At 50.9% G+C, this 25,487-nt stretch overlaps 11 protein-coding genes across 11 annotated transcripts; 4 read left to right on the top strand and 7 right to left on the bottom strand.

Annotated features, from left to right (window-relative positions):
• Positions 1-595: 595 nt before the first annotated feature.
• IAR55_002615 (uncharacterized protein) lies at positions 596-2,187 on the bottom strand (the record flags this gene model as incomplete). The annotated part of the gene is made up of 3 exons (XM_066945728.1): positions 596-1,222; positions 1,414-1,817; positions 1,887-2,187. 3 exons carry the CDS (start codon positions 2,185-2,187, stop codon positions 596-598), a joined length of 1,332 nt encoding a protein of 443 aa, XP_066803229.1.
• Positions 2,188-2,827: 640 nt separating this feature from the next.
• Positions 2,828-4,307, top strand: IAR55_002616 (uncharacterized protein; the record flags this gene model as incomplete). The annotated part of the gene is made up of 4 exons (XM_066945729.1): positions 2,828-3,058; positions 3,134-3,199; positions 3,266-3,277; positions 3,633-4,307. 4 exons carry the CDS (start codon positions 2,828-2,830, stop codon positions 4,305-4,307), a joined length of 984 nt encoding a protein of 327 aa, XP_066803230.1.
• A 790-nt stretch (positions 4,308-5,097) lies between these two features.
• Positions 5,098-6,026, bottom strand: IAR55_002617 (uncharacterized protein; the record flags this gene model as incomplete). The annotated part of the gene is made up of 4 exons (XM_066945730.1): positions 5,098-5,176; positions 5,268-5,370; positions 5,600-5,792; positions 6,024-6,026. 4 exons carry the CDS (start codon positions 6,024-6,026, stop codon positions 5,098-5,100), a joined length of 378 nt encoding a protein of 125 aa, XP_066803231.1.
• Positions 6,027-7,102: 1,076 nt separating this feature from the next.
• On the bottom strand, positions 7,103-8,691 carry IAR55_002618 (uncharacterized protein; the record flags this gene model as incomplete). The annotated part of the gene is made up of 5 exons (XM_066945731.1): positions 7,103-7,197; positions 7,290-7,371; positions 7,724-7,906; positions 8,308-8,364; positions 8,539-8,691. 5 exons carry the CDS (start codon positions 8,689-8,691, stop codon positions 7,103-7,105), a joined length of 570 nt encoding a protein of 189 aa, XP_066803232.1.
• Positions 8,692-8,975: 284 nt separating this feature from the next.
• Positions 8,976-10,916, bottom strand: IAR55_002619 (pyruvate dehydrogenase complex dihydrolipoamide acetyltransferase; the record flags this gene model as incomplete). The annotated part of the gene is made up of 6 exons (XM_066945732.1): positions 8,976-9,484; positions 9,540-9,614; positions 9,676-9,898; positions 9,959-10,369; positions 10,498-10,703; positions 10,844-10,916. 6 exons carry the CDS (start codon positions 10,914-10,916, stop codon positions 8,976-8,978), a joined length of 1,497 nt encoding a protein of 498 aa, XP_066803233.1.
• Positions 10,917-11,499: 583 nt separating this feature from the next.
• On the bottom strand, positions 11,500-14,270 carry IAR55_002620 (uncharacterized protein; the record flags this gene model as incomplete). The annotated part of the gene is made up of 8 exons (XM_066945733.1): positions 11,500-11,622; positions 11,703-11,777; positions 11,841-12,021; positions 12,074-12,515; positions 12,568-12,991; positions 13,044-13,712; positions 13,767-14,057; positions 14,124-14,270. 8 exons carry the CDS (start codon positions 14,268-14,270, stop codon positions 11,500-11,502), a joined length of 2,352 nt encoding a protein of 783 aa, XP_066803234.1.
• Positions 14,271-14,825: 555 nt separating this feature from the next.
• IAR55_002621 (uncharacterized protein) lies at positions 14,826-16,187 on the top strand (the record flags this gene model as incomplete). Its single annotated transcript, XM_066945734.1, has 6 exons — positions 14,826-15,068; positions 15,159-15,325; positions 15,384-15,501; positions 15,558-15,754; positions 15,814-15,954; positions 16,013-16,187. The coding sequence occupies 6 exons, from the start codon at positions 14,826-14,828 to the stop codon at positions 16,185-16,187; spliced, it is 1,041 nt and encodes a 346-aa protein (XP_066803235.1).
• Positions 16,188-16,991: 804 nt separating this feature from the next.
• Positions 16,992-18,912, top strand: IAR55_002622 (uncharacterized protein; the record flags this gene model as incomplete). Its single annotated transcript, XM_066945735.1, has 7 exons — positions 16,992-17,059; positions 17,121-17,305; positions 17,384-17,477; positions 17,537-17,680; positions 17,748-17,973; positions 18,032-18,514; positions 18,610-18,912. The coding sequence occupies 7 exons, from the start codon at positions 16,992-16,994 to the stop codon at positions 18,910-18,912; spliced, it is 1,503 nt and encodes a 500-aa protein (XP_066803236.1).
• Positions 18,913-19,289: 377 nt separating this feature from the next.
• Positions 19,290-21,353, bottom strand: IAR55_002623 (uncharacterized protein; the record flags this gene model as incomplete). The annotated part of the gene is made up of 6 exons (XM_066945736.1): positions 19,290-19,457; positions 19,578-19,941; positions 20,014-20,119; positions 20,184-20,595; positions 20,658-21,108; positions 21,187-21,353. 6 exons carry the CDS (start codon positions 21,351-21,353, stop codon positions 19,290-19,292), a joined length of 1,668 nt encoding a protein of 555 aa, XP_066803237.1.
• An 858-nt stretch (positions 21,354-22,211) lies between these two features.
• Positions 22,212-23,627, bottom strand: IAR55_002624 (uncharacterized protein; the record flags this gene model as incomplete). The annotated part of the gene is made up of 5 exons (XM_066945737.1): positions 22,212-22,379; positions 22,516-22,809; positions 22,873-23,074; positions 23,155-23,436; positions 23,533-23,627. 5 exons carry the CDS (start codon positions 23,625-23,627, stop codon positions 22,212-22,214), a joined length of 1,041 nt encoding a protein of 346 aa, XP_066803238.1.
• A 553-nt stretch (positions 23,628-24,180) lies between these two features.
• Positions 24,181-25,262, top strand: IAR55_002625 (uncharacterized protein; the record flags this gene model as incomplete). The annotated part of the gene is made up of 6 exons (XM_066945738.1): positions 24,181-24,442; positions 24,516-24,642; positions 24,707-24,789; positions 24,843-24,918; positions 24,980-25,050; positions 25,126-25,262. The coding sequence occupies 6 exons, from the start codon at positions 24,181-24,183 to the stop codon at positions 25,260-25,262; spliced, it is 756 nt and encodes a 251-aa protein (XP_066803239.1).
• Between the last annotated feature and the right edge of the window lie 225 nt (positions 25,263-25,487).

Consider the following 25,487-nt stretch of genomic DNA (forward strand, 5'->3'; position numbering starts at 1 on the left):
AGACCTATACTGTCGGGTTGTGTGTTATCTAAGCCTGGTCATGATGCTTGTATTGTTGTATGTCTCGATGCATATTTGCTGCAGTGTTGAAAGATTGAATTACGAAGCACGGTAAATCATGACCCCGTGGTGAATGAATTTGCAGAGTGGAGGTGTGCGATGTGAGGGAGTCGAGTTCCGCTCCGTGCTATTTCCACACCAATAACGTTATGCTCAAGCCCAAACGGCCGTCGACGTACAGAAGGAAAACGGGCCCCGTACGACGGGCAGCTGACGTAAAGCACTACTCGCCTGCTGGAGTCAATGGCCTTGCATCCGATTCGTATACAAGAACGCGGTAACATGTACAACCAATGTCAAGGGAGTGGCAGACGGAATGTGGATGGGGAAGGGGAAGATAGTGCTGATGGTCGCAGACGTACACACAGAGAAGCTTACAAACAGAAAGAATGCAATACGCAACGAGGACAGGAGTTGAAACGACAGTCTTGCTTGAAACAGGAGAAGCAACCAGAGTAAGTTCACGAATGGATCCCACCACTCCCTTCACCTTTTTCCTTACATGACAATATCCATCCGAACGCTTCTATCTGCCTCAGTCACCACCGGTAAATTTGCCCTTGCCTTTGCGGTTGACAGGGGTATGAGCTGAGGAGACTTGCGTGAAGGTGTTAGAAGTTACAACTTCGGAGTCAGAGCGGAACGACATCGAAGACGACCTTGAGGACGAGCCGATCGAGCCAGTGTACGCGTTGTACTCGCCGAACGGGGCGGGGTTGTACCAAGCTGCGTCCCACTTGGCGTCATCGAATGTCCAGATAGGTCTCGCTGCCTCCCAGGACCCGGACTCGGACTCGCTCCCACTGTCACTGTAGGTAGGGAAGTTATTGTTTTCCGAGGCGGTAGTGGTGTCAAACTCGCCAATGGGGGAATCAAGCGCAGCGGCGATGGCGGGAGTATCGATGACGTTTGAGTGGATGTCGCGAAGACGCTTAGGAGCTACATCGGAGTGAGCTTGAAGGACTCGCTTCTTGTTCAAGACGACGTTGTCGTTGTCCGACTCGGAGGAGTAGGTGGTGTTTGGGGTGACCGAAAGGAAATCGCCATCTTCCGAAGTCGACGGGGTGTTAACGGACGAGTCGGCATCCGAGTAATCGTCGTCATCATCTGCGTAGTCGGTGCTGGCAGCTTGCAAAATGCTATCAACCCCACCGTTGACGAGCTGCAGAGAGCTTTGGTCAGTTTTGCCACCGGAGTGAGTGGAATGAGGACAGTGTGGAGTACATGGGTGTGCGTGTGCGTGTGCGTGTGCGTGTCAGTGTGAGTGGAATAATATTAAGACCGTTTTGGTGAGAGAAGAGGTCTTTGCGCGAATGACGGGAAGTCGAAGAGATACGACAATGGAAGGCTCACCTGCAAAACGAATGGCCTGACCTCGCCACCCTCAGTTCGAGTCAAGAAATCCCTGATCTTTTCCACTTGGTCCAAAACCTCCTGCCTTGTCTCCTGTCCATTCTCAACTCGCGCAAGTAAACGAGGGACTCGAGACTTGTCCTTGTTGCAATAATTCTTGACCAAATCATTCCAGCCCGAACGGAGTCGGAAGTTGGTGAAGTTGTTGTCGACTTTCTTAAAGGTGCTACCGAGGTCGGTGGCGAATTGCTCCTTCTCCGCTCTGGTTGGGAACGGGTGCGCGAGGTGGTCGAACATCCATCGACGCAAGGGGTTGAGCTCTTTGTCAGATTGAGGGTCAGAGTCGCTCTGAGATAGAGTCGTGGCAGTGATGGCAGGGACATGCGACACTTGGTCGAGTTTGGCTGGCGAGACATTTCAGTACAGATTAATCCGATATGGACAGCAAATTTGAATCAGGGATGCAAACTCACGGCCGTCAATGAAGATGGATTGTAGTCCCGCTGATAAAGTAGCAATCGTAGCGTCGTGCGACTGGTGAAGGCTGGCAGTGGCAGTGCACAGCTTCTTCACATTGATAGCTATTCGCATAGCTAAGACTCCAGTACTGCGATGAAGCGAATTTGTCTTCGAGAGATCATCGACAGCATTTTTGATGCTCTCAAAACGGTGAACGAGCCTCGAGAGATCGGATTCTTGTACTAGTGCTTGTATGAACGAGACTTGAAACTCGTTCAGGGCGCTGTGGAGACGCACATCGACTGGCAACGGCATTGTGACGATGGGGGACAGAGCTGAAGTTGGAAAGTACGCGAAAATTAGTAAGCTTAAAGGCTGCTTCCAGGTGGAATGGTGAGTCGAGAAGAGGTTTAAATGCAAGTGAAACTTCGACAATCATGATTTGATTGGGCAGTGAGACGAATCTTGTATACCGCACGGTTCACCGTTCTGACTCTTTTATCATGAACAATAAAGTCTTTAGGAGAGGCCCTGAATGAAATTTGAGTACAGTACACGAAAACAATACGTATAACTCGCTGACCTCCCTTTTCCATACTCAATACATGCAAATCAGTGAACATCACCTGACATTGCGATCAGTCCACTATATATCTTCTCCCATCGTCATCTCTCGCACGCTCTAGATCGCTCCACCGTACCGAATCCTCTTCACATACACCCTAGAATGAAAGACCTCTCACCATGTCTTACCAGCATCATCAGTGGCTCCGGTCGCCTCCAGCAGTCATTGGCCTTTCAGACCAACGAGTCGCGCCCTCTTCGAAGTCATGGTCGTAGCCCGTCTTTGCACATCCCATCCGAGCATACCCTGCTGACAACGGAGCAACGTACTATGATCGACCCATCTCTCTTGCATAACATCGAAACATGTGTAACCGCTAGATTGGCCTCCATGAAAGCTCGAACTCTGGAATCGTACCAACAATCAATCGGAGAGATTAGGTCATTCGAATCTGTTGGAGGTGTTTCTGATGATGACGTCGAGGATCAAGTTTGCAAAGTGTTCGAAGGCTTGTTCAGTCGACATTGTCGTCAAGTCATCAACTCCATCGAGGTGGCTATCACCGACATACTTAATCAACAAGCTCAATCCACCCTGTTGTCGACTACGACTTTCTCACCGGTGAGTTTCGTATCCTAGACTATGTGCTGACCCTCGCAGAACACCACCGACGTGCTAGAATACGTATACGCTCAGGATCAGAGACTCAGTGCTGCCGAGATGGGACTCGTCGCTGCTCTCGCTGGGATTACTCCTGCTCAAGTCAGTTTTCTACTTGCTCCTGTTCAATTTCGCTCTTACACTGACTTGTACTTGCTCTCTCCAAAGGTCCGCACATGGGTAAGTTCTCTCTCTCTCGTTTGCCCCCGGCTCCACCCATCATCACACTTTCCCAGTCCGAGCGCAATAATTCTCATTTTTGGATTCTCGTATTGTTCCCCTTGTGCCACATCCTAATTCATATCGCACGGATCGCCACGGTTTACCCTCAAAATTCACTTTTGTCTCTTTCTTACTGCGCGCGTTTCAGATTCCACACAATCATTTTTATTGTGTATCCCACACACGGAGAGCTGTTCGCTGACCTCTTTTTGTTTTTGTTCACTTTACCTCTTACGGATATTCTTCACCACCCCATCACTCTCTTTCTCACGCACTGATCCACCACCCTCATTTCGATTATTGCCAATGACAGTTCCAGAATCGACGATGCCGACAGAACCGACGCGACAGAGGATTCGGCAAAGATCTCAAGTTTACCCGAAAGGTGAAAGCTCTTCCTCGACGAGCTCGACCTCAATTCATCACCCATGTTCCCAAGGTCAACTCCGAAGATGCCCGTCCTACTCGATCATTCTCTACCACCTCGACTAGCTCTAACTCGTCTTACGGGACTGTCGATACCGATATCACGGATGTCACTTCCACCGCTACATCCGGCGATGTCAACGTGGTCGACTACAGCAAGATCAACGTCTCATTCAAGACCGGATGTATGACTGTTCCAGCTCAGTATATCAACAACATCCCTCCTTCGACTCTCGAGTTCGCTCTTCACTTCTACACTCCCGTGGACTACCCCACCAAGTACACCACCGGTGAAGCGCTTGACACGCTTCTTGCCACCGCTTCTCCCCAAGTCGACCTGTCTCCTCTTGCCGACGAGCTTCCTGCCGTTGGTCCAGCAAACGACTTCCCTATCAACCTGCCTGTCAACAATGAGGAAATCGATGTGTTCGCTCAGCTCGAGGCTTTCCTCGCTACTCAGGACCTCGCTCCTCTCGATGCAAAAGCGATGGAGGACGCAAAGCTCTGGGATGAGATGATGGCGACCGCAGCTCAGAGCGAAGGTCATGAGAAGTGGTGGTGAACGTGGGGCAAGGGCGCAAGGTGGAGGCGGGGGCGTCGAGATGTTACCGAGGCAGAAGGCAGAGAGACAGATGGGAGAGAAGGAAAACCTGGTAGAGCCAGGTCAACACAATATACCCTTATCAGATATCGAAGGAGAGATACACGAGATGCAATGATCGGCATCGCATACACGGAGCACTCAAACATACACGAATGAAAACGACAACAGGAAGACTCGAGTCATTCATAACAGCGAATATCGAACCGTCAAGGAAACAATAAATTTCCGGTCTTTTGCATGTTGTATCAGATGGATTGGATTGTCACCATCATAAACCGTTTTCCTTTCTTTGCACTCATCGCCTTCTTGTTGATATCAACATGACATCGGCTCGTTGTTTTTCATCTCAAACCGACTCTCTCTTGTTGATATCCACATAACGTTGTCCCTTCGTCTTCTACCTTTCACATTTTCTCTATTCTTCTCGTTGTCCTTTCCCCAGACCCTTATTAGACAAGCATATTGTCCACACCATCCCCTCCATCACACTCCATTCCATTTCCGTCTCTCAGTAAGCAGATGCTTTCTTGTATATGCATTGTACTGCCCGAAGCCAATCGCGCATTCAAATTCGCGAACAAAGGCAGTGGCAATCGTGCGACGCGACCGACAGTTACCAGACATGAGTGAATTCACAGCATTCGATCATCGCTGCAGCTTTGATCGACTCGAGGCTTCTAGCGCACCATCATAATGCATGCGCTCTCCTCCATCCTCGCCCCATTCTACGTCTATGCTAGCGCAACATTTACTCCTCGTCCTCAACCTCGTCCTGGTCGACCTTGAAGTACCTGAGAGAGTAGGTGTCCTTGGCGGTAGCGACGACTCTGGAGTGAGGGACGAAACAATCAGTTCAAGTCCCGTTTCAGAAGCTGCAGTGATGTGGTTGGTGATGTCAAAATGAGAAGCTGCACTCACCGGAGGAAGTTCTCGAAAGAGTTCTTCTTCAAGTGCTTCTTGGTGAGGTACTTGAGGTATCGCTTGGAGAAGGGGATCTGGGAGGTGAGGACGAGCTTGTTGCCTAGCGAAACGAGGAGCGTCAGTGACGAATTAAGCGCGAGTGTGCCAAGACGAAGTCCGGGCGAGAAGCAGACAGAGTATGAACTCGGGATGAACCAGAGCAGATAGCTCAGACCATCCTCTCCTCCACTCGACATCCATCTCCCCTCGCTGCTTTCCGACCCACAACCACCCAATCTCTATATCCCAAATCGCACAATTCCTTCCGAAAAAAAGGGGGAACTACTCACCCTCCTTCTGGATCTGGATGACCTCTCCCAACTGACCAGGCTTGCCGTCGACCTTGATCCTGTCGTGCAAGAATTTCTCGAACGCAGCGAGGTCGAAGACGTTGTCGTTGGCGGGGACGGAGGCGTCGACGTAGAACTTGTGGAGGGGCTTGCCGGCGGAGGCAGCGGTGGATTTGGAGGCGGCGGCTTTGGGCTAGAGGGCAGAGTCGAGTTGCGATAGCAGTTTGGCGAGCGGGGAAGGTAAGAAGTCGAGACGGAATGTCGTAGAGAGAAAATGGGGAGACGAACAGACGTTAGTAAGGCATTTATTTCTGGGTCAGTTATCTCCGCTTCTTGCACTGCAGAACAAGACACAGCGAGGAATATCGTGCAAGACGCAGAGATACATGGCAATGGCAGATGAGAAAAGGGGTTTACAACGCACCATTGTGTCTACAGGTTATGCTCTGCAAAACGGTGCTTTTTTTGGGTTCAAGAGGTTTTGGGTTGAAAGAGAAACGAAAGAGAAACGGAAGATGGATGAAGGCAAGTCGAAATTCGAGGTCCGGTAACGTGAGTGAGGGGAAGGACGATGGGAGTTTCGGTGGCAAGTGATATTGCCGAGATTCGCCGATGCGTGTGGCACATCTTGTCTGGTGATTTCTTGTCATTGTACGAGTTCACTCTTGGGGAGAAAACGCTTATTGCATCCATGGATGGGAGCGTTCGGTGTTGCATGTGTGCAGGTAAGGGTTGGGATGAAGAGCTGCAATCATGCTCGCAAGATAGACCCCTTCAAAGAGTATGCAAGACCCGTTCATCGTGTCTCTTCGTGGCTTCGCGTGGACGATCAGGCTAAGGTGTGGCAGTGGAGTGCATGCTGTGATTCTGATGAGAAGAGGCGCGGCTTTCGGGGTGATCTGGATAGTCAGCCTCAGATTACCAGGATACAGGGGATATCCCATATCCAGTACGAGGATAGTTGTCCACTCTCCGGTACGATACAGACAGATCACACGGAGCTATTGGTCCACACACTGCACTGACTAACGATACCTTTCAGCCGAGATTGTGCGCACGACTCTGGTATGAGTTACAAATTCGAGTGCTCAATCGCTGGGTCATGTATATTCTCAATAGGTCAGAGAAGTGAGATAACATGGACTTCATGGGAGTCGGAGTTCTGGTCGTGTCAGAACGACGTTGAAACAAATGATCAATTTTCAAGGTCTTGATCGATGTGTCCGTTCAAGCCACAGCTGAACACCGAAGATCAGCACTGGTTCATGAGTATCCAACAGTGACAACTTTCCGTTCGTGAGCAGCCTATGTACCGTCGACTGAAATAACTGAACAAATCGACGACGGTGCATCGTCTATAAATGGTGTCATCGCGAGATCTCGAGAGGCGACGAACCATGCTGTATGTAACAACGCAATCCTATAGTGGTGTCAATACCTCACCTTCGAGAAAGTGGTCATTTTTGGCACAAACGGCCAGGCCATTGCTTGTCCCTATCCTCACTATATACCCTCAGGCTTGGCCACCTTTCTTCTTTCCCTCTTCCCCGTTTGTTCATCTTCCATCTCTTGATAGCTGACCGGAACGAGCGGGTTCCCTACAAGGTCACAATCCAGGTTGGGTCAGCTTCGATCCACAGCTCACGACAGAATTGGAGACTTCAGGCAGCTGTATCGCATGGGGACTGACCTGATTCGGATGTGGCGTAGACTACGCCGAGTTCGTTGGCGGCTGTTGAGAGGTAATAGCTCCGAGCGTCTCCCAGACTCAGCTGCATCCAAGTGTCAGCAGATGAAGATTACGGACGACGTCAGACGTAACAACTTCTGCTCCCAGGACCGTCGGGTGAGATGTATGTCATGCAGTCTCTGAAAGCGAGAAGTGTCCTCCATTGGGCCGTGTCTTCTCTCGCAGCAACCCTTCTGAGCTATGCGTGCAGATCAGAATGCCAAGGAAGCAAAGCAACTTCCCTCTCGTCCGTCATCTTCTTGATCCATCACAATCACTCCTTCGCGCCGTTCACCCCCCTCGCCAAACCATCATACTTGTCGTCAATTTGACAAACCCCCAAGTCCAACATCCCGGAAGGCCAAGCTCCTGCAAGAAAGACACAGTCCACTCACCACATTAGCTTTCACCAGATCGCCCAACCTGAAACATTCCCCCATCTTCACCTTATCCCTCTCCGTCAACCTGACATCGCCAATCCGTATGACGCCGACGAACTCCTCGGACGATTCGGGCAATGGTCGGTTATTGGACGTGGTGAGGGTCACATGGGCTTGGAGGGGGGATAGACGTGTCACCTAGGGAGTGTGGGGTTGATTAGCAAGGTGCTGTGAATATGTGGACGATAGTGTATGGGAAAGAGTCATTGGGCGACGTGGTCTGGAAAGGAGGTAAGGGTTCCAGTCCAGCAGGGTTAGAAGTGATTGAATGCGAGGTGAAACAGATCGAGTGTAAGGTGAAGCAGATTTCCTCGTGACGAAGAACATAAGGGGAGGATGTAGGAGACCAGATCTGTGATTGCTATGGCAGATACGGGTCTTCATCCACCGCACTGTCCTCGGGCACGCCAGGAATCGAAGATGAGGAACAAACATACAGTTCCGATCACCTAGGGAGGACACCGGGGGAGACATCGAAACAAATCAGCTTCATGCGGGCCCAAAAGCCCAAACCAGCACACAACGGTAGTTGGACTCACAACAGATCCGACATCAGGTGTATTCCCACTCTCTTCTCTCCCAATCACACTGACGATCTGTCAAACGAGCAAGAAGAGGAGATCAGCTGATCATCCTTCTACTACATGTGCTAGATCAGCTGGATCAAGCCGGGCTAGAGGCTGGTACCTTCTTCCTCGTCTTCCAGCCCAGTGACTGAGTGTACCACGACGAGAGGGATGATAGAGAAACGATCCGAGGAAGACACTCACCGCTCCTTCTCTCTTAGGTATCCCAATGACGCTAGCCAGTATCTTCCCCCCATATTCGTAGACACCTGATCCGAGTTGAGGTACGGGCGGAGCGGTAAGGGAAGAAGGGAGAGGTTGACCCGGTAGTAATATCTGAGTGGATGATGAGGCCATCTTGCTTGTGGTGTACTTTGCCAGGGTTTGAGTGAAAGAGAAAGATCAAGATCATACATAACCTGGAAGATTGTTGCACGAAAACATGGATTGACCTCCACTCTCACTTCACCGGTCCCGAAATTTGCTTCCGTCATCATCACTCCCTGCTATCGCACACACGCATGGTCATGATATATCATCTCCAAAATAGTGAGCACCTTGGGTTCCGAACCCTCTACCTACACCTCCTATGCTGAACCCTATCCCGTAAATACTTTACACAATAGTTCCATTTTCGATATCTAAAGCATAAAAGTCAAAGGCTGCTCCATGTAATCCTTGAACGCCTTCAACCATTTAGCACCGACCGCACCGTCCACCGTCCTGTGATCCGAACTCAAAGTAGCCTTCATCACCTGCACTTCCTTGAATCCCTTGGGCTCCTCGGGCGCCAGGACTAGTTTCGAGTCGGTCTTTCCGATAGCCAGAATACAAGATTGGGGAGGGTTGATGATCGCTGTGAAGTTGTCGATACCGAACATTCCCAAGTTGGAAATGGTAAATGAACCGCCTTGGTACTCCTCAGGCTTGAGCTTGCCTTCTCGTGCTCTGCCAGCGAGAGACTTGGTCTCGGCGGAGATGGTGGCGAGGCCCTTGGCACCAACGTCCTTGATGATCGGGGTGATGAGTCCGTTGGGGGTGGCGACGGCAACGCAGATATCGGCCTTCTTGTAGGTTCGGATGGTCTCACCGAGCCAAGCAGAGTTGGCCTCGGGGACCTCAGCGAGGGCCAACGAAGCGGCCTTGACAACTGGATAGAGGGTCAGCTGACTTCCTTTGGACGATTGGTGGCAGCTGGTACCCACTGAAGTCGTTGACTGAAAGCTTTGTCTTGCCCTCGCCGGCCTTGTTGAACAGTTGTCTGAGCTTCAACACTCGGTCTATGGGTGAAATCTTATCAACACAAACTCCACGCAGAGACAAGCTGTTCAAGCCACTCACCCATGTTCACTTCGACGGTCAAGTAGTAGTGAGGCAATTGCTGCTTGCTCTCGGTCAATCGCTTGCCGATGGTCTTTCTCATGTTGGAAGTGGGAACGTCCTCGTACTCGGCAGGAGCGGCAGGGGCGGGCTTGCCAGGAGTGGCGGTGGCGCCGGAAGTGGGAGTGGTAGCAGCGGCAGAGGAGGAGGAAGATGAAGAAGGCTTGTATTTCTCGACATCGGCCTGTGCGTAGAATTGGGTCAGCCGAAGGACTCTGTTAAGCCTCGGAATCTCTCAACCCACCTTGACGATTCTGCCATCGGGTCCTGAACCATTGATCTCGCCGAGAGGGATGCCCTTCTCAAGAGCGATCTTCCTGGCCAAAGGACTAGCGAAGAATTTGGGTCTGTCACCTCCGAGCTCGGGAGCCTTCTGTTCCGAGGTACCAGCGTTTCCTGATCCGTATTTGGTCTCGTCGGCGGGTGTACCGAGAGGAGGGGTAGCGGACTTTGACGAGGAGCTGGACTCCTCCTTCTTCTCAGCGGGTGCAGGCTTCTCATCGGATTTAGGGGCGGAACCTTCCTTGGTGGGTGGAGGAGGGGGTGCGACATCGGCTTCGGCAGCGAGGGCGTCGGCTTTGGAAAGGTCGTCACCCTCCTCACCGATGATGGCGATTGGGGTACCGACGGAGATACCCTTGGCACCGTTCTCGACCTGCACGGGAGATCGAGCGTTAGCTGCACGTCGTCGGAAGACTTCCAGCTGATGCATATAGGCAGCTAGTAGCTAAAGTCCAGGAGGAAACCACATGATATTCCACGAGGAAACCACCCCGAACTCACAATGATCTTGGCCATAACACCATCATCCTGAGCCTCCACATCGATCGTCGCCTTGTCCGTCTCGACCTCAATCAAGACGTCCCCCGCGGCGAAAGTGTCCCCTTCCTTGACCTTCCATTCGGCGATACCACCCTCCGTCATGGTGGGTGACATGGCGGGCATGGTGAATTTGGAGAGGGCGGAGTTGGGGGCGGATGTTCGGAGGGCTGGGATGGGGGATGATTGATTGACATGTTGAGAGGTGGGGATTGATTGTCAAAAAGGGGTAGCAAGAGGGAGGAATTCATAGTCTGGAGATCAGTACATCTATTCGACACGAACAGAACAACAAATCCTCGGCACTCACCTCTCGAAGCGACCACCTGCTTCCTCAACCCAGCAACGGCTGATCGCTTAGCCACTGAAGCGAATGACAACATCTTGGGGAGTGGTTCGGAGAGGGTGAGATGAGGGGGAAAGGCAAGTACGGATAAGAGAGAGAGATGTGAGTCCTTTTGGGGTTTACCAGAACAAGAAAGCAGAAAGCGAGAAGAGGGATCTGAAGATTGCGGTTGTGGTTGTGGTTTCGTCCTTGTGGTTGTGGGGGAGGAAATCACAGATGCATCCCAACGGACCGTCAGCGGAATAGCGAGATGGGTTCCAACGGTCATCCGAATCGCCACATCAATCAAAACTCCGAGATATCCCGGTCGTACAGTCGGGTGGGTGGGGGGTCAACGGGATCAAACTGAATACATCTGTAACAGTCGACATGCTTCACCTCAAGTTATTTCGAGACTCGCAACAGACGGGGAGTAAAGAGTAGTATTTTCGATCACTGTGGTGTGAGACTTCGTTGCCGATCCCAGCTCCATGATGATTTCCTTTGCATATTGTGGCATACCACCCTATACACTATATATGAATGGCGTAGATCTTCCCCTTGTATCGAGACTGCTTCACTACTTTGCTTTGTCTCTTCCTTATTCTTTTTCTTGCCTTCTTTTGGCACTTCTGCACACCTTACTTTCCCTCCTCAACCTTTGCTTGACCCTCGATGAGTCCACCAACGTACACCACCATCACACTCTTGTTGAACAGACCGCATGCCAGGTGTTTACCATCTTCACGCCAAGCCATGGTGAGCTATGAAACAGCATATCAGCTTATATTCCAGGCCATCCCAGAGATGCCTCAAGAGGCAAAACGATGCGAGAAACACCCACCATCATAGGCTTTTCTCTGGCACTTTGCTTGTTGGGCGCTTCGTCGATCTCATGCTCCAACAACTTCTTCCCAGACTTTTCGCACAATCCGATCAGCTGCCGTTCAGCATGACATGAGATCTATGCAGCTGCACTCACCTCCACATCCCATACCACGATGTGACCGTCCCAGCCTCCAGCAGCGAGAGCACCGAACGGTCCCCCCAGTCCTCGGGGTGAGAACGCGAGTGAGCCTGTACCAGACTCAAGGCCAGAGAGAACGTGTAGACATTCGCCCGAGATAGCATCGAATACCTTGACCGTGGAATCTTGACCCCCACTGAAGTCAAGGTTAATTTACGTTCTTTAGGTCTGGTAGCGATTTTACTCACGCAGCAAGGATCATTCTTCCCTCTTCGCACGAAGGACTCCATTCGAGCGTGTTCATCCTCTTGTTCTCGCTTCCGCTGACCACATTCAGCCTATGCAGACAATTATCTACGCCAGTGACCGGCGTGTTGTTCTGGAAGTAGTCATCCTCCCCAGAATCGTTCTTCTTCACTGGTGAGAGAGACCGACTTCCGCCGCGTTCTGGATAGCTCGGCAGTCGCCAAATCATACAGTTCCCATCGTCGGAAACGGATGCGAGTAACCGTTGCGATACGGGCTTGTTGGGTAGTGCTGGAGACCACTTGATACGTGTGACGTCGTCGGTATGGCCTTTGAAGGTGAAACGTGGTCGTTTGTCGGTCGCGCGATGAACAAAGATGGTATGATCATTACCACCTGAAGCGAAAACCTCGTCATCCAACCAATCAACATCGTTGACTTCCTCTGCTCACGTGACATTAGCATAGTTCTCACCAACTTGTGCCCAAGTACTCACTAGTATGAGCGTCGAAACACAGCTTCATTTCCATGGTGTATCCTTGCCCATGTCCCCATCTACATACCGTGAAGTCGTCCTTTGCGGTCAAAATCGATGTTCCGGAAGGGTTGAACCTCAACGCATTAATTGCTCCTCGCCCGTATGACATGATGGCTTGGAGTTGACCGGATGGGGTGAAAAGTCGACCGACGCCATCTTGAGATCCAGTGGCAAGCATCGTCCCATCGGGATGCCACGTGACAGCGGTAAGGTTCTTCTTGTTCGACTCGATACCTTTATGATTGATGGACATCGGCTTTTTGTTGATCGTTAGAGCGTGATCCGAAGGACCACTTTGGAATTCCCATAGCTTGGCCGTTCCATCTCCGCTACCCGTGGCTAAAACGTCCAGATTCTTCGGATTCCAGGCAACGCAGTAAACCTAGAATGGAGTCAGCTTTTTTCACAGGGCAGTCAGTCACGATCCGACATACCGAATCACGGTGTTCGTTGAAGACTCCTATATCACTTTCCGGGACCCCATCACTGGTACCCTTCGCTTCCGCTGACGGCGATGCCTTTCTACTCCTGTTACCTGGAGACGTTGCTCGCGAAACGGATTCGCTGAGCACATTCAGTGAATCACCTTTCTTCGTCGGAGAGGAAATCTTGACTTCTTTCTTCTCTCCATTCCGTTTCGGTTCTTCGTCGACATCCATTCCGTCGTCCTCCTTCGTTTCTCCTTCACTCAATCGAGCACGCTTCTTGCCTCCTTGTTTGTCCCGCTTTCGTTCACTATCTCGATCTGAAACCGACTTCCCCTTCGAAGGTGATGTTGATCTGACTGGAGAAGGGTTTCTAGAAGCCGAATCGGAAGACAGCCGTCTCGCTTTTCGTTTTCCCCTACTGTTATCGCTCTTGCCGGCGGTGGTCAGATCTTCTTGGGAAGGTGCTTCAGCTTGAGAGGTCTTCGACGGTCCGGCTATTGGTTCGGACTCCGGTGGCGGGGGAAAGACTTCAGGTCGTTTGGCAGGTGGTGGAGACGTGTGCAAAGCTGATGGAAGCGGTAAAAGAGGATTGGAAGCTGAAGAAGGGTAGGAGGGTGGGCAGACATGAGGGATGAGCAAGTGGAATGGATTAGGACATGCAGGCTTGTAAGGTTCCTGCTCGGTTATGTCAGCTGGACATATATGCGGGCTTTACAGTAGCTGACATACCCCACTGGCCGAAACATGTCTCTCCACTTCTTCCCATCTCAAGGCTTTCCACAACTTCCTGACCAGTTCTCCTCGTTCTATCTTCCCTTCCGACCTGCCGAAAGTCGGGGTGACAGGGCTTTTTCCAGTAGCTGGACCGGGTGTAACACCGTTCGGTCGTTCCTTTCTCGGATTATTGGCAGATGGAGCGGGGTAAGATGGATTGAAATGTTGAAAGAGGGACGTTTGAGGGAGATTGGACTCAGAGAGGAGGGTGAAGGCCGTGTGTTTAAAGTTGGACTCGAGAAGGTACTGACATCCTCGCGGCAGCCGATGAGTCCCTGTCCGCTTGTAGCGTATCTCAAGATGTCAACTCACGAGGTAAACCAGGATGTTGATCTCCACACTTGACAATTCCACCCCAGTACTGACATCGTCGCTCCTCTCTTCTGCATCATCATCCACGCTCATTGTTGCAGGGTCAAAGTCCCTCGAAGATATCTTCGGAGGGTCGGATGATAACATCGTGCTATCTCGTCATACACTCAGGCAAACTGAAGTCGAGTATAACGGTTTTGTATCAGGCGGGGTGGGGGGGGGGGAATGACAAGGTTGGGGGTATCCGAGTGGTTGGTTGTCGGTATCTCAACCAGGAAGCGGGGTGCGAGTCAGTGCCAGAGATTCTCTTGATGCCTGCTGCAGCGATAGATGTCCACCAAGAGGTATGAGTAACGAGGGGAGACGATCAAGTGAGACGATATGAAGAGATGAAAGAGGAGTTCCAGGTCCGTTGTAGTTGGTGGTGAGTCGGTTTAGAATGGGATAAATGAGGCATAAATACAACCATCAATAATCACGGCACCTTATAAACGCGTCTTCTCTTCACTCCTCCATCACTTATTCACACTACAATCCGGTTCCTTCGCTTCGAATCTCTACAGTCTATCTATCTCTACGACATCCTGATCAGAGTCTGATCACAGAGCTTCTCTCTCCCTTCTCAGCCATCGCCTGAGGTCGAGTCCTTTCCTTCCGAAAGTCCCTGCCGATCATCTCAGCGCTTGCAGCTCATTCGTCAAGATGCCTGCGATTTCCTTCCTCCCTTTCCTCCAAACAGTCCCCCTCGCGACCCGTCTCCTCACCTTGACCCTCGTCCTCTTCACAGTCGTCGGACTCGGTCTGTCATACTTTGCGAACCAACATTCTTCCGAAACAAGAATACCAGGTATCGATATCCCCTGGTTGGTGTTGGTTCCTGGGAAGAGCTTAATCTACCCTTGGACATTTTTGACGGCAGGTCTGGTAGAATTGAGCATTGTAGAGGTGAGTGCGGAATGCTCTGTGTACTGCCACAGCCATACTGCTTTCTGTTCGCATATCCGTCTCGTGCTGATGCGTTAATATTTTGTGCAGCTCATCATCTCCGTCATCACATTACCGCTCGCTTGCCGATATCTTGAACGAGTATGGGGTGCTCGAGAACTTCTGCGATTCTGCGCGGTGGTCATCGTTGGATCAAACATCATCGCCTTCGGCTTCAGTTGGTTGATGTGGTTCGTCCTGGGACAAGAAGAAGCTTTGTCAGTTGCTCCCAGTCCAGCTCTTGGGCGTGATCTCAAGACTGACGACCGTTCTCAGATGGGGTTTGCCTTACCACGGTCTCTCGGGCCTACAAGTTGGGTTCCTCGTTGCCTTCACTCAACTCATCCCGGAACATCAAGTGCAGCTTCTTGGCAAGTTCAAGGTCCGCGTGAAGGTGTGTCTATTCGATCATCCTAGATACCGAAGACACTTGCTAAATTCCCTATATAGACTCTTCCCGGAATCTACCTCCTCATCTCAAACGTCATGGTCATTCTCTTCGGATCATCCCCTTACATGCTCATCCAATTCGGTTTCTTCGTCGCATGGGTCTATCTTCGATTCTTCAAACTCAGTGAGAACGGGGAATTCAGAGGAGACCGGAGCGAGACCTTCGCTTTCCAATATTGGTTTCCCCCTCCTGTCCGGTGAGCTAGTACATCCTTCGGTTTACAGTGAAGGTCATAGCTGATATCATGTGTTTCAGACCGTACATCGCCGCTGCTGGAAACCAAGTGTTCAAAGTCGCTGTCAAGGTCAAACTCGTACAACAGTGGGATGAACCAGCAGCTTCGTATGGTCTCTTACCCGGACCTGGAGGTGCTCGAGCAGAAGCCGAGAGAAGAAGGTCAGCTTTCTGTTGAACGTATTGGCGTGGATATTCAGCTGATGCTCTATTGTTTCAGAGCGCTCGCTCTCAAGGCTCTCGATGCGAGATTGGCTACTTCTTCCCCTGCCCCCGCTACTTCACCCACGGCCAGCACAAGTACAACGGTTCCTGTCCCTGCTTCTACGTCAACGCCATCTGCCACGACGCCCTCAGTACCGAAGGTGGAAGCTGGAGAGAAGCCAAAGGATTAAGCCACAAGCAGGTTTCGGTTCATGTATGCATATGTGTGAGACATGGCAAATGAAATCACTTCACATGGGCTCGTATGGTCGAGGCAGATCTCTTGATCGTGAAAAAAGGCAAAGGGGGAAAGTGCGCTGAGTGATCAATGTACCAAAAATCTACCACACTTGCCTACTCGCATGGATTGCATGAAGGATGAAAAGGGAAGGTCTTCCATGACCCTGCCACTAACTTGACACTTTGTTGACCGCATACAACCTCAAACACCTTGACCTCAGTCATGTACGATATGGATTTCGCTCTGAGCTGTCCGTCCTAGAAAAGAAATGATTGATAGATTATTTACGAGTCAATGGTCAGACTTGACATGGACAGGGATCAACATAGCTGGTAGCACTTGAGGGCAGAGAATCGCTGCTTTCTCTGTCACTGTTTTGACTGGATGACACACAACAGCGTTCCATCACGAAGCTAAGGGAGAAGGAGAACCCGCCCACCTCGCTTCGACTTTATGCCGTGACAGCCACGTGGATCTGCAGATTCAGGCTAAACAAGGATGAACCCCTTATCACCATCACCAGCGTTTAGCTTAATCGACATTTAACCGCGGTGTGTCTTTCTTTCTCTTTCTGCGCTCTCTCCCTGTGTGTCCTATCCCTCCCTTCCTGACGTTAAGTCACTCGTGCAGCATATATACGATATACGTCGGATTCCGATACCGCCGCCCCGTATCACTCACTCGTTCATTGATGCTTCTCAGATCATTCATACCGATCATAACAAAAGCAAGGTCGCTCAGAACAATCACCACCATGCCCACTCACGCTACTATCGACGTCCCGTCACTCGGCAAGATCGAGGTCCCCACGGGACTCTTCATGTGAGCCCTTGCATCAGACGGTACTCCATTGCCGAGCTACACTGACGAAGCTCACCTGCAGCAACAACGAATGGGTCGAGTCCTCGGACAAGAAGACCTTCTCAACTGTCAACCCGGCGACGGGAAAACCATTCCTCGATTTCGCACATGCCACCAAAGAAGATGTCGACACGGCGGTCAAATCGTCAAGAAAGGCATTCAAGACTACTTGGGGAAACAATGTCCCTGCGACGGAGAGAGCTGCCCGTGAGTATCTTCTCCAAAGACGACGGGGATTGTGGTGAAAAGCGAATCTTGGCTGATGTATCATTGTGATTTCTCTAGTGCTGTCCAAATTCGCCGATTTGATGGAGAGAGATGCGGCCAAACTTGGAGCTTTGGAGAGTCTGAATTCTGGAAAGGGTGTCAGAATCGCTCGGTGAGGTTTCGTAAACGTCAACCAGATTGTGTGTTGACATCGCTGATGACTCGCACCAGTGACTTTGACGTGGGAGATTCCGTCGCTTGTCTGCGATACTATGCGGGTCTTGCGGACAAATCACATGGACAGACCATCAACCATTTCGGGACTGAGAAGTTTGTCTATACCTTGCACCAACCTATCGGGGTGTGTGGTCAGATGTGAGTAGATCCGGTTCTTCTCGACACGTACTTATGAGTCTCGTATTGATATATGAGCGAACCTTAGTATTCCATGGAACTACCCCCTCATGATGTGGGCGTGGAAGGTCGGACCTGCTCTGGCTGCGGGCTGTACAGTCGTCATGAAGCCTTCCGAATTGACACCGCTGACCGCTTTGGTCATGTGTGATTTAGCGAAAGAAGCTGGTTTTCCAGCGGGTGTCATCAACACTATCCCCGGTCTGGGAGCTACCACCGGAGATGCCATCTCAAGGCACATGGATATTGACAAGGTACGTCTTTTCGGCGCGTCAGGGCCTAGAGCGACGCTGACAGTTCATATCGGTATAGGTTGCTTTCACTGGATCGGTAGCTACTGGTCGCCGGATCTCCATCGCAGCAGCCGAATCGAATTTGAAGAAAGTCACCTTGGAACTCGGAGGCAAATCACCTTCGCTCATCTTCGATTCTGCCAATGTCGAAGAAGCAGCTGCATGGGTGGCTATGGGTATCTGGTTCAACTCTGGTCAAGACTGTACTGCAAGTAGTCGAGTTTACGTCCAAGAAGGGATTTACGACAAATTCATTGCCGCGCTCAAGGTCAATGCTGAGAAATGCGCTATCGGCCAACCGTCAGACGAATCCACGTCGTTCGGTCCGTTAATCTCGGAGAGTCAACGAGATAAGGTGCTTGCGTATATCCAGTCAGGACGGGAGGAAGGTGCGAATGTGGTTACGGGTGGGAAGAAGTGGGATAAGTCAGAAGGAGGATACTGGGTTGAACCCACTATCTTGGCGGAAACTCACATTGGAATGAAGGTTGTTCAGGAGGAGGTGAGTGAGGCGTGTCTCCACCTTGAGCTATATTCCTCCCTGTTTTTTTTTCTCCGGAAGGACGATCACTGACGGGACGATCTTCCATATCTCAGATCTTCGGCCCGGTCATTGTCGCTTCCAAATTCTCTTCGGAGGAAGAGGCCGTCGAACTGGCCAACAACACCTCTTTCGGTCTCGCCGCCTCGATCTTCACCAACGACGCACGGCAACAAACCCGAGTGAGCGCAGCTATTGACGCGGGAACAATCTGGTGCAACCAGTACGGCATCTTGCACCCCAGTGTGCCATTCGGTGGTTTCAAGCAAAGCGGTATCGGGAGGGAGCTGGGAACATATGGTTTGGAAGCGTATCAACAGGTCAAGGCTGTTCATCAGAACCTAACGCAGACTATGTGAGTGGAGTGCCAGATCGTGAAAATCGAGCAGGCACTTATGTATCGTATCAGGGAGTGGCCACTTTAGGTCTTATGAAGGGAGATCGGCTGGAGGACAAGAAGTTTGAATAGCCTTAGCTCGTAGTGCACGAATGTAAATATGGCATATTGTATCAAATTGGAGATCGTCTTCCGCCCATATGAGCAAAGCAAACGAAACAGCTAGATGTCGTGACAGTTCATCGATCTCTGTACATCGCTTTGACGCCAAATAGCATGACTTGGAATACAGAAACTACGAGAATTCTGCGGCAAGTGTTCAAACGTGAGTGACCCTGTTCAATACTGATTCATCTCGGACAACCTTTGGTTCTGACCACACTGTTCGATCCTGCTTCTCTACCAATTGATGACTCTTCTATAGTACGCTTCCTGACTTCTCCTCAGGGCTTTGCCCCACTTAAGGATCAGCAAGACCGTCGCGTTGATAGCTGTGATGATCAATGCGGATGAAATGGCAAAATTTCTCAATCCCCATCCGAAACACCATGGCGTGATCACGTAGTTCTGCGTTGAGAGATGGGTCAGCTATGTGGCGCCTTGGTGTGGGGTGCAGAAGTGCAGATGGCTATGATTCCCTGCTGGCTTGTATAGGTGTGTTCGTTTAGGAAGTAGGGTGTGACTCACGAATCCGAAAGTGAAGAGCATGGCCAGCATGATCGTAGTCAATAGATAAGGCGCAGTATCCTGAGCAGAAGCCTGGACCCCATTCTCATCTTGAGGTCGGATAGAATGATAGGTATCGAACGCATATGTGACCGTCAAGATCGTCGCCAGCGGTCCTACAAGATTGACGATCGCGCATCCTAGGACGTAGACAATCCAATGGGCACCGTAGTATGGTCCGAGTCCCATCATGAGGAGACCGATCGGGGTGAGGATCGATGGGATGAGGTAGAGTTTCAGCTTGTGCTCCGCTTCGGCGATACCGTGATTGAGATGCGCTTGGCGAAGGGCGAATTTGTCGGCTATCCAGCCGCCGAGAACGGCACTGAGAAACAAGGGTGGTCATCAGTTATTGAAAGGAAACCAGAGAGTGAGTGGGTGGAGCCAGGAAACACACCCAGGTATGGCAGAAAGGAAAGGCGAGATGAACGATAGACCGACTTGACTGGTCGAGAAGTTGTACGGATCCGTTGCCAAGATACCAGAAGAGATGGCGGCGATCACTGAAAGTAGACATAAAGCGTGAGCCACAGAACCTGGCAAGCGACAAGACTGTACGCCACTCACAATTGAAACAGATCTGATAGGTCGCATACATCAGACCACTCCACCAGATCAACGGTAATCTGAGCAACAAGAAAGGCTGGACCAATCCCCTCAAGATGATACCAAACGCATGTCGATGTGGTTTTGCGAAAGTCCAGAATCTGGGTCCTGGCCACGGGGTAGGTGTCAAAGGGGCGGTCGTGTCAGATACTGCGAACGCTTGAACTCCGGCGAAACGAGATTGAGCAGGGGGAATGTCTTTGCCCTTATCGTCGGTTTCGCTCTGCGACACATCGCTTTCATCGATGCCAAGGGATGTGTGGTGGGCAGGAACGACGACGTTGGTCGTGATGTGTTCTCGTTGATAGGATGTCTCTTCGAGAAGGAAGAAAAGGACGATGCCGACGATCGCAGAAAGACCAGTCGAGAGCCACTTTCCGGAGAAGTCACAGTCAACAGCGGTCGAGGACGTCGGGAGTGGATGACCAGACTCACTACAATCGCTTTCCATCCGATGCCTTCGTAGATATACCCGCTGAGTATAGGTCCCAGCGAAACTCCCATGAAAAGGACCACGATATACAGACCCATGGGGAAACTCCTCTCGTGCAAGAAGAACACATCTGCAATCGAGACTTCGACCAGTGTAAAAGAAGGGCTGATGAAAAATCCGAGTAGTAGTCGACTTGCGATCCATTGTCCGTTCCCTTTTGCGAAAGCTGTCCATATGTTGACCAGGGCTGCTCCGAATGCGGATATGAGGTAAGTTGGCTTCTTGCCGAAAGCCAGAGAACAAGGTTGTGAGATCAAGGTCGATAGTCCGATGAAGAGGTACAAGTAGCCCGTCCCGACGTTCAGCTGGTCGAGGGACAAGCCAGTGGATGCCGATAAAGGATCGAAGACCGAGTACAAGTCGGATGAGAGGATCGTAGCGGTGATAGTGTACCTATCTTGCATCATCCTCGATCAGTAAGTTACCTATACTCTGCCGTATCCATCTGAAGCTAGAACGAGGGACACTTACAACATGACACATGACAGCATGAGATATTTTCGGCCTTTTGACCAGTTGAGCGGGTCCGTAGGATCGCTACTCGGTGTAGGAATCAGAGTGACTGCGTTCTGGACATCTTCCCCTTGTTCTTGGTAGATACGCGCCGTACCAGGGACATCGAGTGAGTTGTCTAGCATCGACGCGATCCCAAAAGTTGACTTCCTCTCGCAAAGAACAGCTCGTTTCGTCACTGACAAGTCTCAGCGTCAATGACAGTTTTTTCACCTGATCGACAAGATTGGAGGTGACTCTATCGTAAAGTGTTCGCCTTCGAATAATGTCTGTCTATAATGAACACCTCGACATGGCATGTCTTCATCTGATCATTAGCTTACGATATTGGAGCAGGCTGGTAACGCTCGCATCCATGTACAAGACAACTGATAGACGCTCAGCGTTTGTGATCGTTGTGAAAGCCTTTTTTTCCACTCCTGCCAATTTCCGAGCTACTGTTTGACTGGCGGAATGATCGACATGACTGCTTTTAGTGGTTCACTGCTCCAAAAGAGCGTTTAAGGACTGCGCATTGCCGTCATAATCGCATCTGAAGAAGTCGAGAACGATCACCTGATACGCATCATGCAGGTAGAAGGGACCTAGACGATGATAAGAAGCCAGGTATGGTTCGTTTGTGTGTGTAGTAGGGGGGATCTGAATCGAATTGAGCTCGCTTAACGCGTTTCGTCTGTCTGATCAGCCAATCTGCGTCTGCGGTTACTTGCAGGCACGGGAAATCGATTTCACGCTAAAACAGACGAACCATTACATTCCTTCCCGTGTCGAAGCTAGCTCGTCAGTCCATGTGTCATCAGCTCTTGTATTCCCAGATGCTTGGGAAAAGGTGGCGAACGTCAAGTGAGTACATGTACTGTCGGCGAGGGGTATGAAACCTCGGTGTGGGAGTAAATCATACATTGAGGTCATACAAAGATCACCGGAACCGATTATCAGACTCGGAGCTAATCCCATATCATACGCCAAGACTCCTTCATCCCTCAAGCAGTCTGAGCATGTTGAGCTGCTTGAGCTTGTTGCAGGTGTTGAGGGATGAAATGGACTTGGCTTGCCACCTTCTCAGCACTCTCCATAGCTGCCTTTCTAGCGATTTCAGCGGATTGCATTCGGTTTCTGGCCATGGCTTCCGCGATAAAGTCCCCGCCGGTCTGCAAGTAACTCGTCAGCACCGCTTACAACCTGAGATGAGATCAGGTGTGTTGAGAGAGACATGGAATGCAAGATTGGGGATCTGATGGTGATTGCAGGGAGAGCAAAAGGGATAGTTGAAGGCATATGACTCACGATAGGGGGATACTTCTTTCCTGGACCCTGGATGATCGTATTCGTTCTAGCCTGGTTGAAGAACGCAATACTGTATCTCGGACCCGAACTCTCCCCTCCCTCAGGGAGTCTCACACGGTGATAGGTAGACTTCAGTCGGTCGTCTGACCATCGCATGAGCTGGTCTCCGATGTTGCAGACGATTCGGTCGAGTCGAGCCTCGACCGGGAGCCAGGTGGCGCCCATTCCAAAGTCACCGACGACTTTTCGGCCTGGACAGACTTCGAGACCACCTTCCCCATCTCGTTGGAAGAGCTATATACGCAGCGGCTTAGTCATGGATAGAGTCGTTACATAAGATGTGAAGATCTCACTCACCATGGTCAAGACGTCAAAGTCCGCATGAGCACCTGCCCGCCAGAAGTTAGGCCCGAACTTCTTGCCTTCGGTCGAGTGATAGTGCAGTAGTCGCAGTACATCTTGAGAATCGCCGAGTCCCGGGTCCACGGTGCCTTCTGTGAATGTTGTCAGGGGAAGACCAAGTCCCTCCGCGAGACATTCCATGACCTTGACGGAGAGACTGGTGGGTCGTCAGCATTGTCTCTGCCCTCCACATGGAGAGGGGCGACCAGGATCCAGGTCAGCGACGAATGGACTCACTCTCTGACTTGGTTCATGAACCTCTCCGCCTTGACCTTGAAGTCCGGCACATCCTCGTTGGCTGGCCATAACCCTTCCATCCTGGCAAACTGTAATTGAAGACTCTCCTTCTGGTCTGCAGTCCCAGTCGAAGGTCGCACTTGGGTCTGCGATTCCCATCCTGCGTTCTTACCGTTCAACGGGGTTTTGGATTTGGTTTCGGGGGAGAGGGCGAAAAATCGACGGGAGAGATCGAATGCGCTTCGGACGTCTTCGAGGGGGATCCCGTGGTTCGATAAGGTGCTATCCATGATGATGTCCTATTCGATCAGCCTCCGCCAAATCTTCAAGCACGCTTGGTACGATATCTCTGAATGGTCGCGGGAAAATAGTACTCACAAGAAGCCAACATTCATGGAAGCATCCATGAGCTCGTTGATGATGTCTTGACGACGAGCGTCAAAGTCGTGAAGGCTGATGGTGGGGACGGACATATTGCTTGAGCCGTTCTTGAGCGATTGTGACAGAATGAGAAGCACTTGACTGTGGTAATGCTCTGTCGATGAGTTGACTGTCTGCTCAACTTTCGTGCGGCCAAGTACTCGACCTTAAATACCTTCCGTCCAATCTAGCTCTGTCATTGACATACGTCCATTCCGAACAAGTGCATACGCACAAATCTCAGTCCGTATGCAATCTCCACTCCAACACAAGAAGTGTCCGCCAACTCCGACGATAGCAATCGCATTGGCGATTCACACATTCAGGAAATCGATGTCCGTACGTTAGCTCTTTGTACCTGATCGCAGTTGTAAGTTAGGATTGTCGTAATGAAACCCACTCCGACGGACTCGGGACTTGTTCCGCCGATCTCATTTGACAATTTCGTCGAGCCAATGGTCATGCGAGAGAGCAAGAATGATGTTTGAGCCCTCTTGGTGTCATGTAGCTCATATGGTGGACAGTGCAAAGTGAATAGACCTTATCCAGACGAACTTTTTTCTTGACGAACGACTATCGACCTTCAATCCAATCATTCACACCGCAATGCTCTTCCAGTCACTGCTCGCCATCCTGGCCGCTGTACCCGCTTTAGCGTACCAAGTCGAGATCCACCCTGAATATCAAGAGGGTTTAGCTATCAACGATGTCCCCGCCGAGCGACGGTTGCACTGGATGAGAGTCGCCAATGAAGCTGTCTACGAAGATGGTCACCCTTGTCCGCAAGCACCCTTCGGGACAGCTATTGTCAATACGACTTCGGATGAGCTGATCTGTGTCACCTCGAACAAAGTGGGAGTGACAGGCAGTGAGTCTTCTTGGCTGCATGAGGGTGTGGCGGGCGGGAAGATACCAATGGAGCAGAACTCACTGGTTTATAGACCCCGCAATGCACGGCGAGATCTCAGCAATCACACATTGTACGGACTTATTGACCAAAAAGGGGTGGACACCGCAACAGATCTTGGCGGGTTGGAAGGACTTCAGCTTGTACACCAATGGCGAGCCGTGAGTTCCAATGACCCGATAAACGATTAGGCTTGATATCGATGCTGACAATCCTCCATTGCAGATGCCCCATGTGTGCGTCGGCGATACGGTGGGCTGGATTCAAGGAGGTGATCTATGGGACTAGTATCAGGACTATCGCCGAACGTGAGTCAGGCATAGTACGAAAAGGGCCTGGTTCTAAGCTGACAGGTAACTAGACGGACGTAATCAAATCTACATTCCTTCATCCTATGTATGGGAGAAGAGTTATTCGCTCGGACACGCTACTCTCATGTGAGTAGGCTCCACCGTCCTATCTCGATAAGGAGAACTGACGCAAGTCTCTAAACCAAAGGCTTGGCAATGTCCTCACCAACGAGACCGACGTCTTCTTCGCCCATCAGTTCAACGAATCTGCACCATGTCGTAAATTTGCTCCGAAACTTCTTTCATCTATTTAGAATAAGACGCTAACGATAGCCTCACGTTCCCGTCACGTAGCAACGGGATGCGAACGACAATCAGCGTCTGGGAAGCGAGTATCAGTCTGTAATCCTGTAGAAGGTTGGGAAGAGGTCGTGCGTAAGGCTGGGAAAGGATTGGCAGTCACGCAAGGCCAAGCACATGATGAGCTGTAGATCTTCCTCCGATACCATGCATGTTGTGTGAGCTCAGACGACATTGGTGGCAGGCACAGAAAGCCTTGCGATCGATGCATTGCTTCTTGGACCGTCGACGTAGCAGTAACAGCCTAGGGATACCGTGAACCACTGTTAGTCTGACCAAGGGGTAGAACCGATGTTTTCCTTATCTATCGAATTGCGCCTCTCCGCACCGCACCCCTTTTCCCTGGCATTCTGCGC

Source organism: Kwoniella newhampshirensis, chromosome 5 (assembly GCF_039105145.1).
Source record: "Kwoniella newhampshirensis strain CBS 13917 chromosome 5, whole genome shotgun sequence".
Lineage (NCBI taxonomy): Eukaryota > Fungi > Basidiomycota > Tremellomycetes > Tremellales > Cryptococcaceae > Kwoniella > Kwoniella newhampshirensis.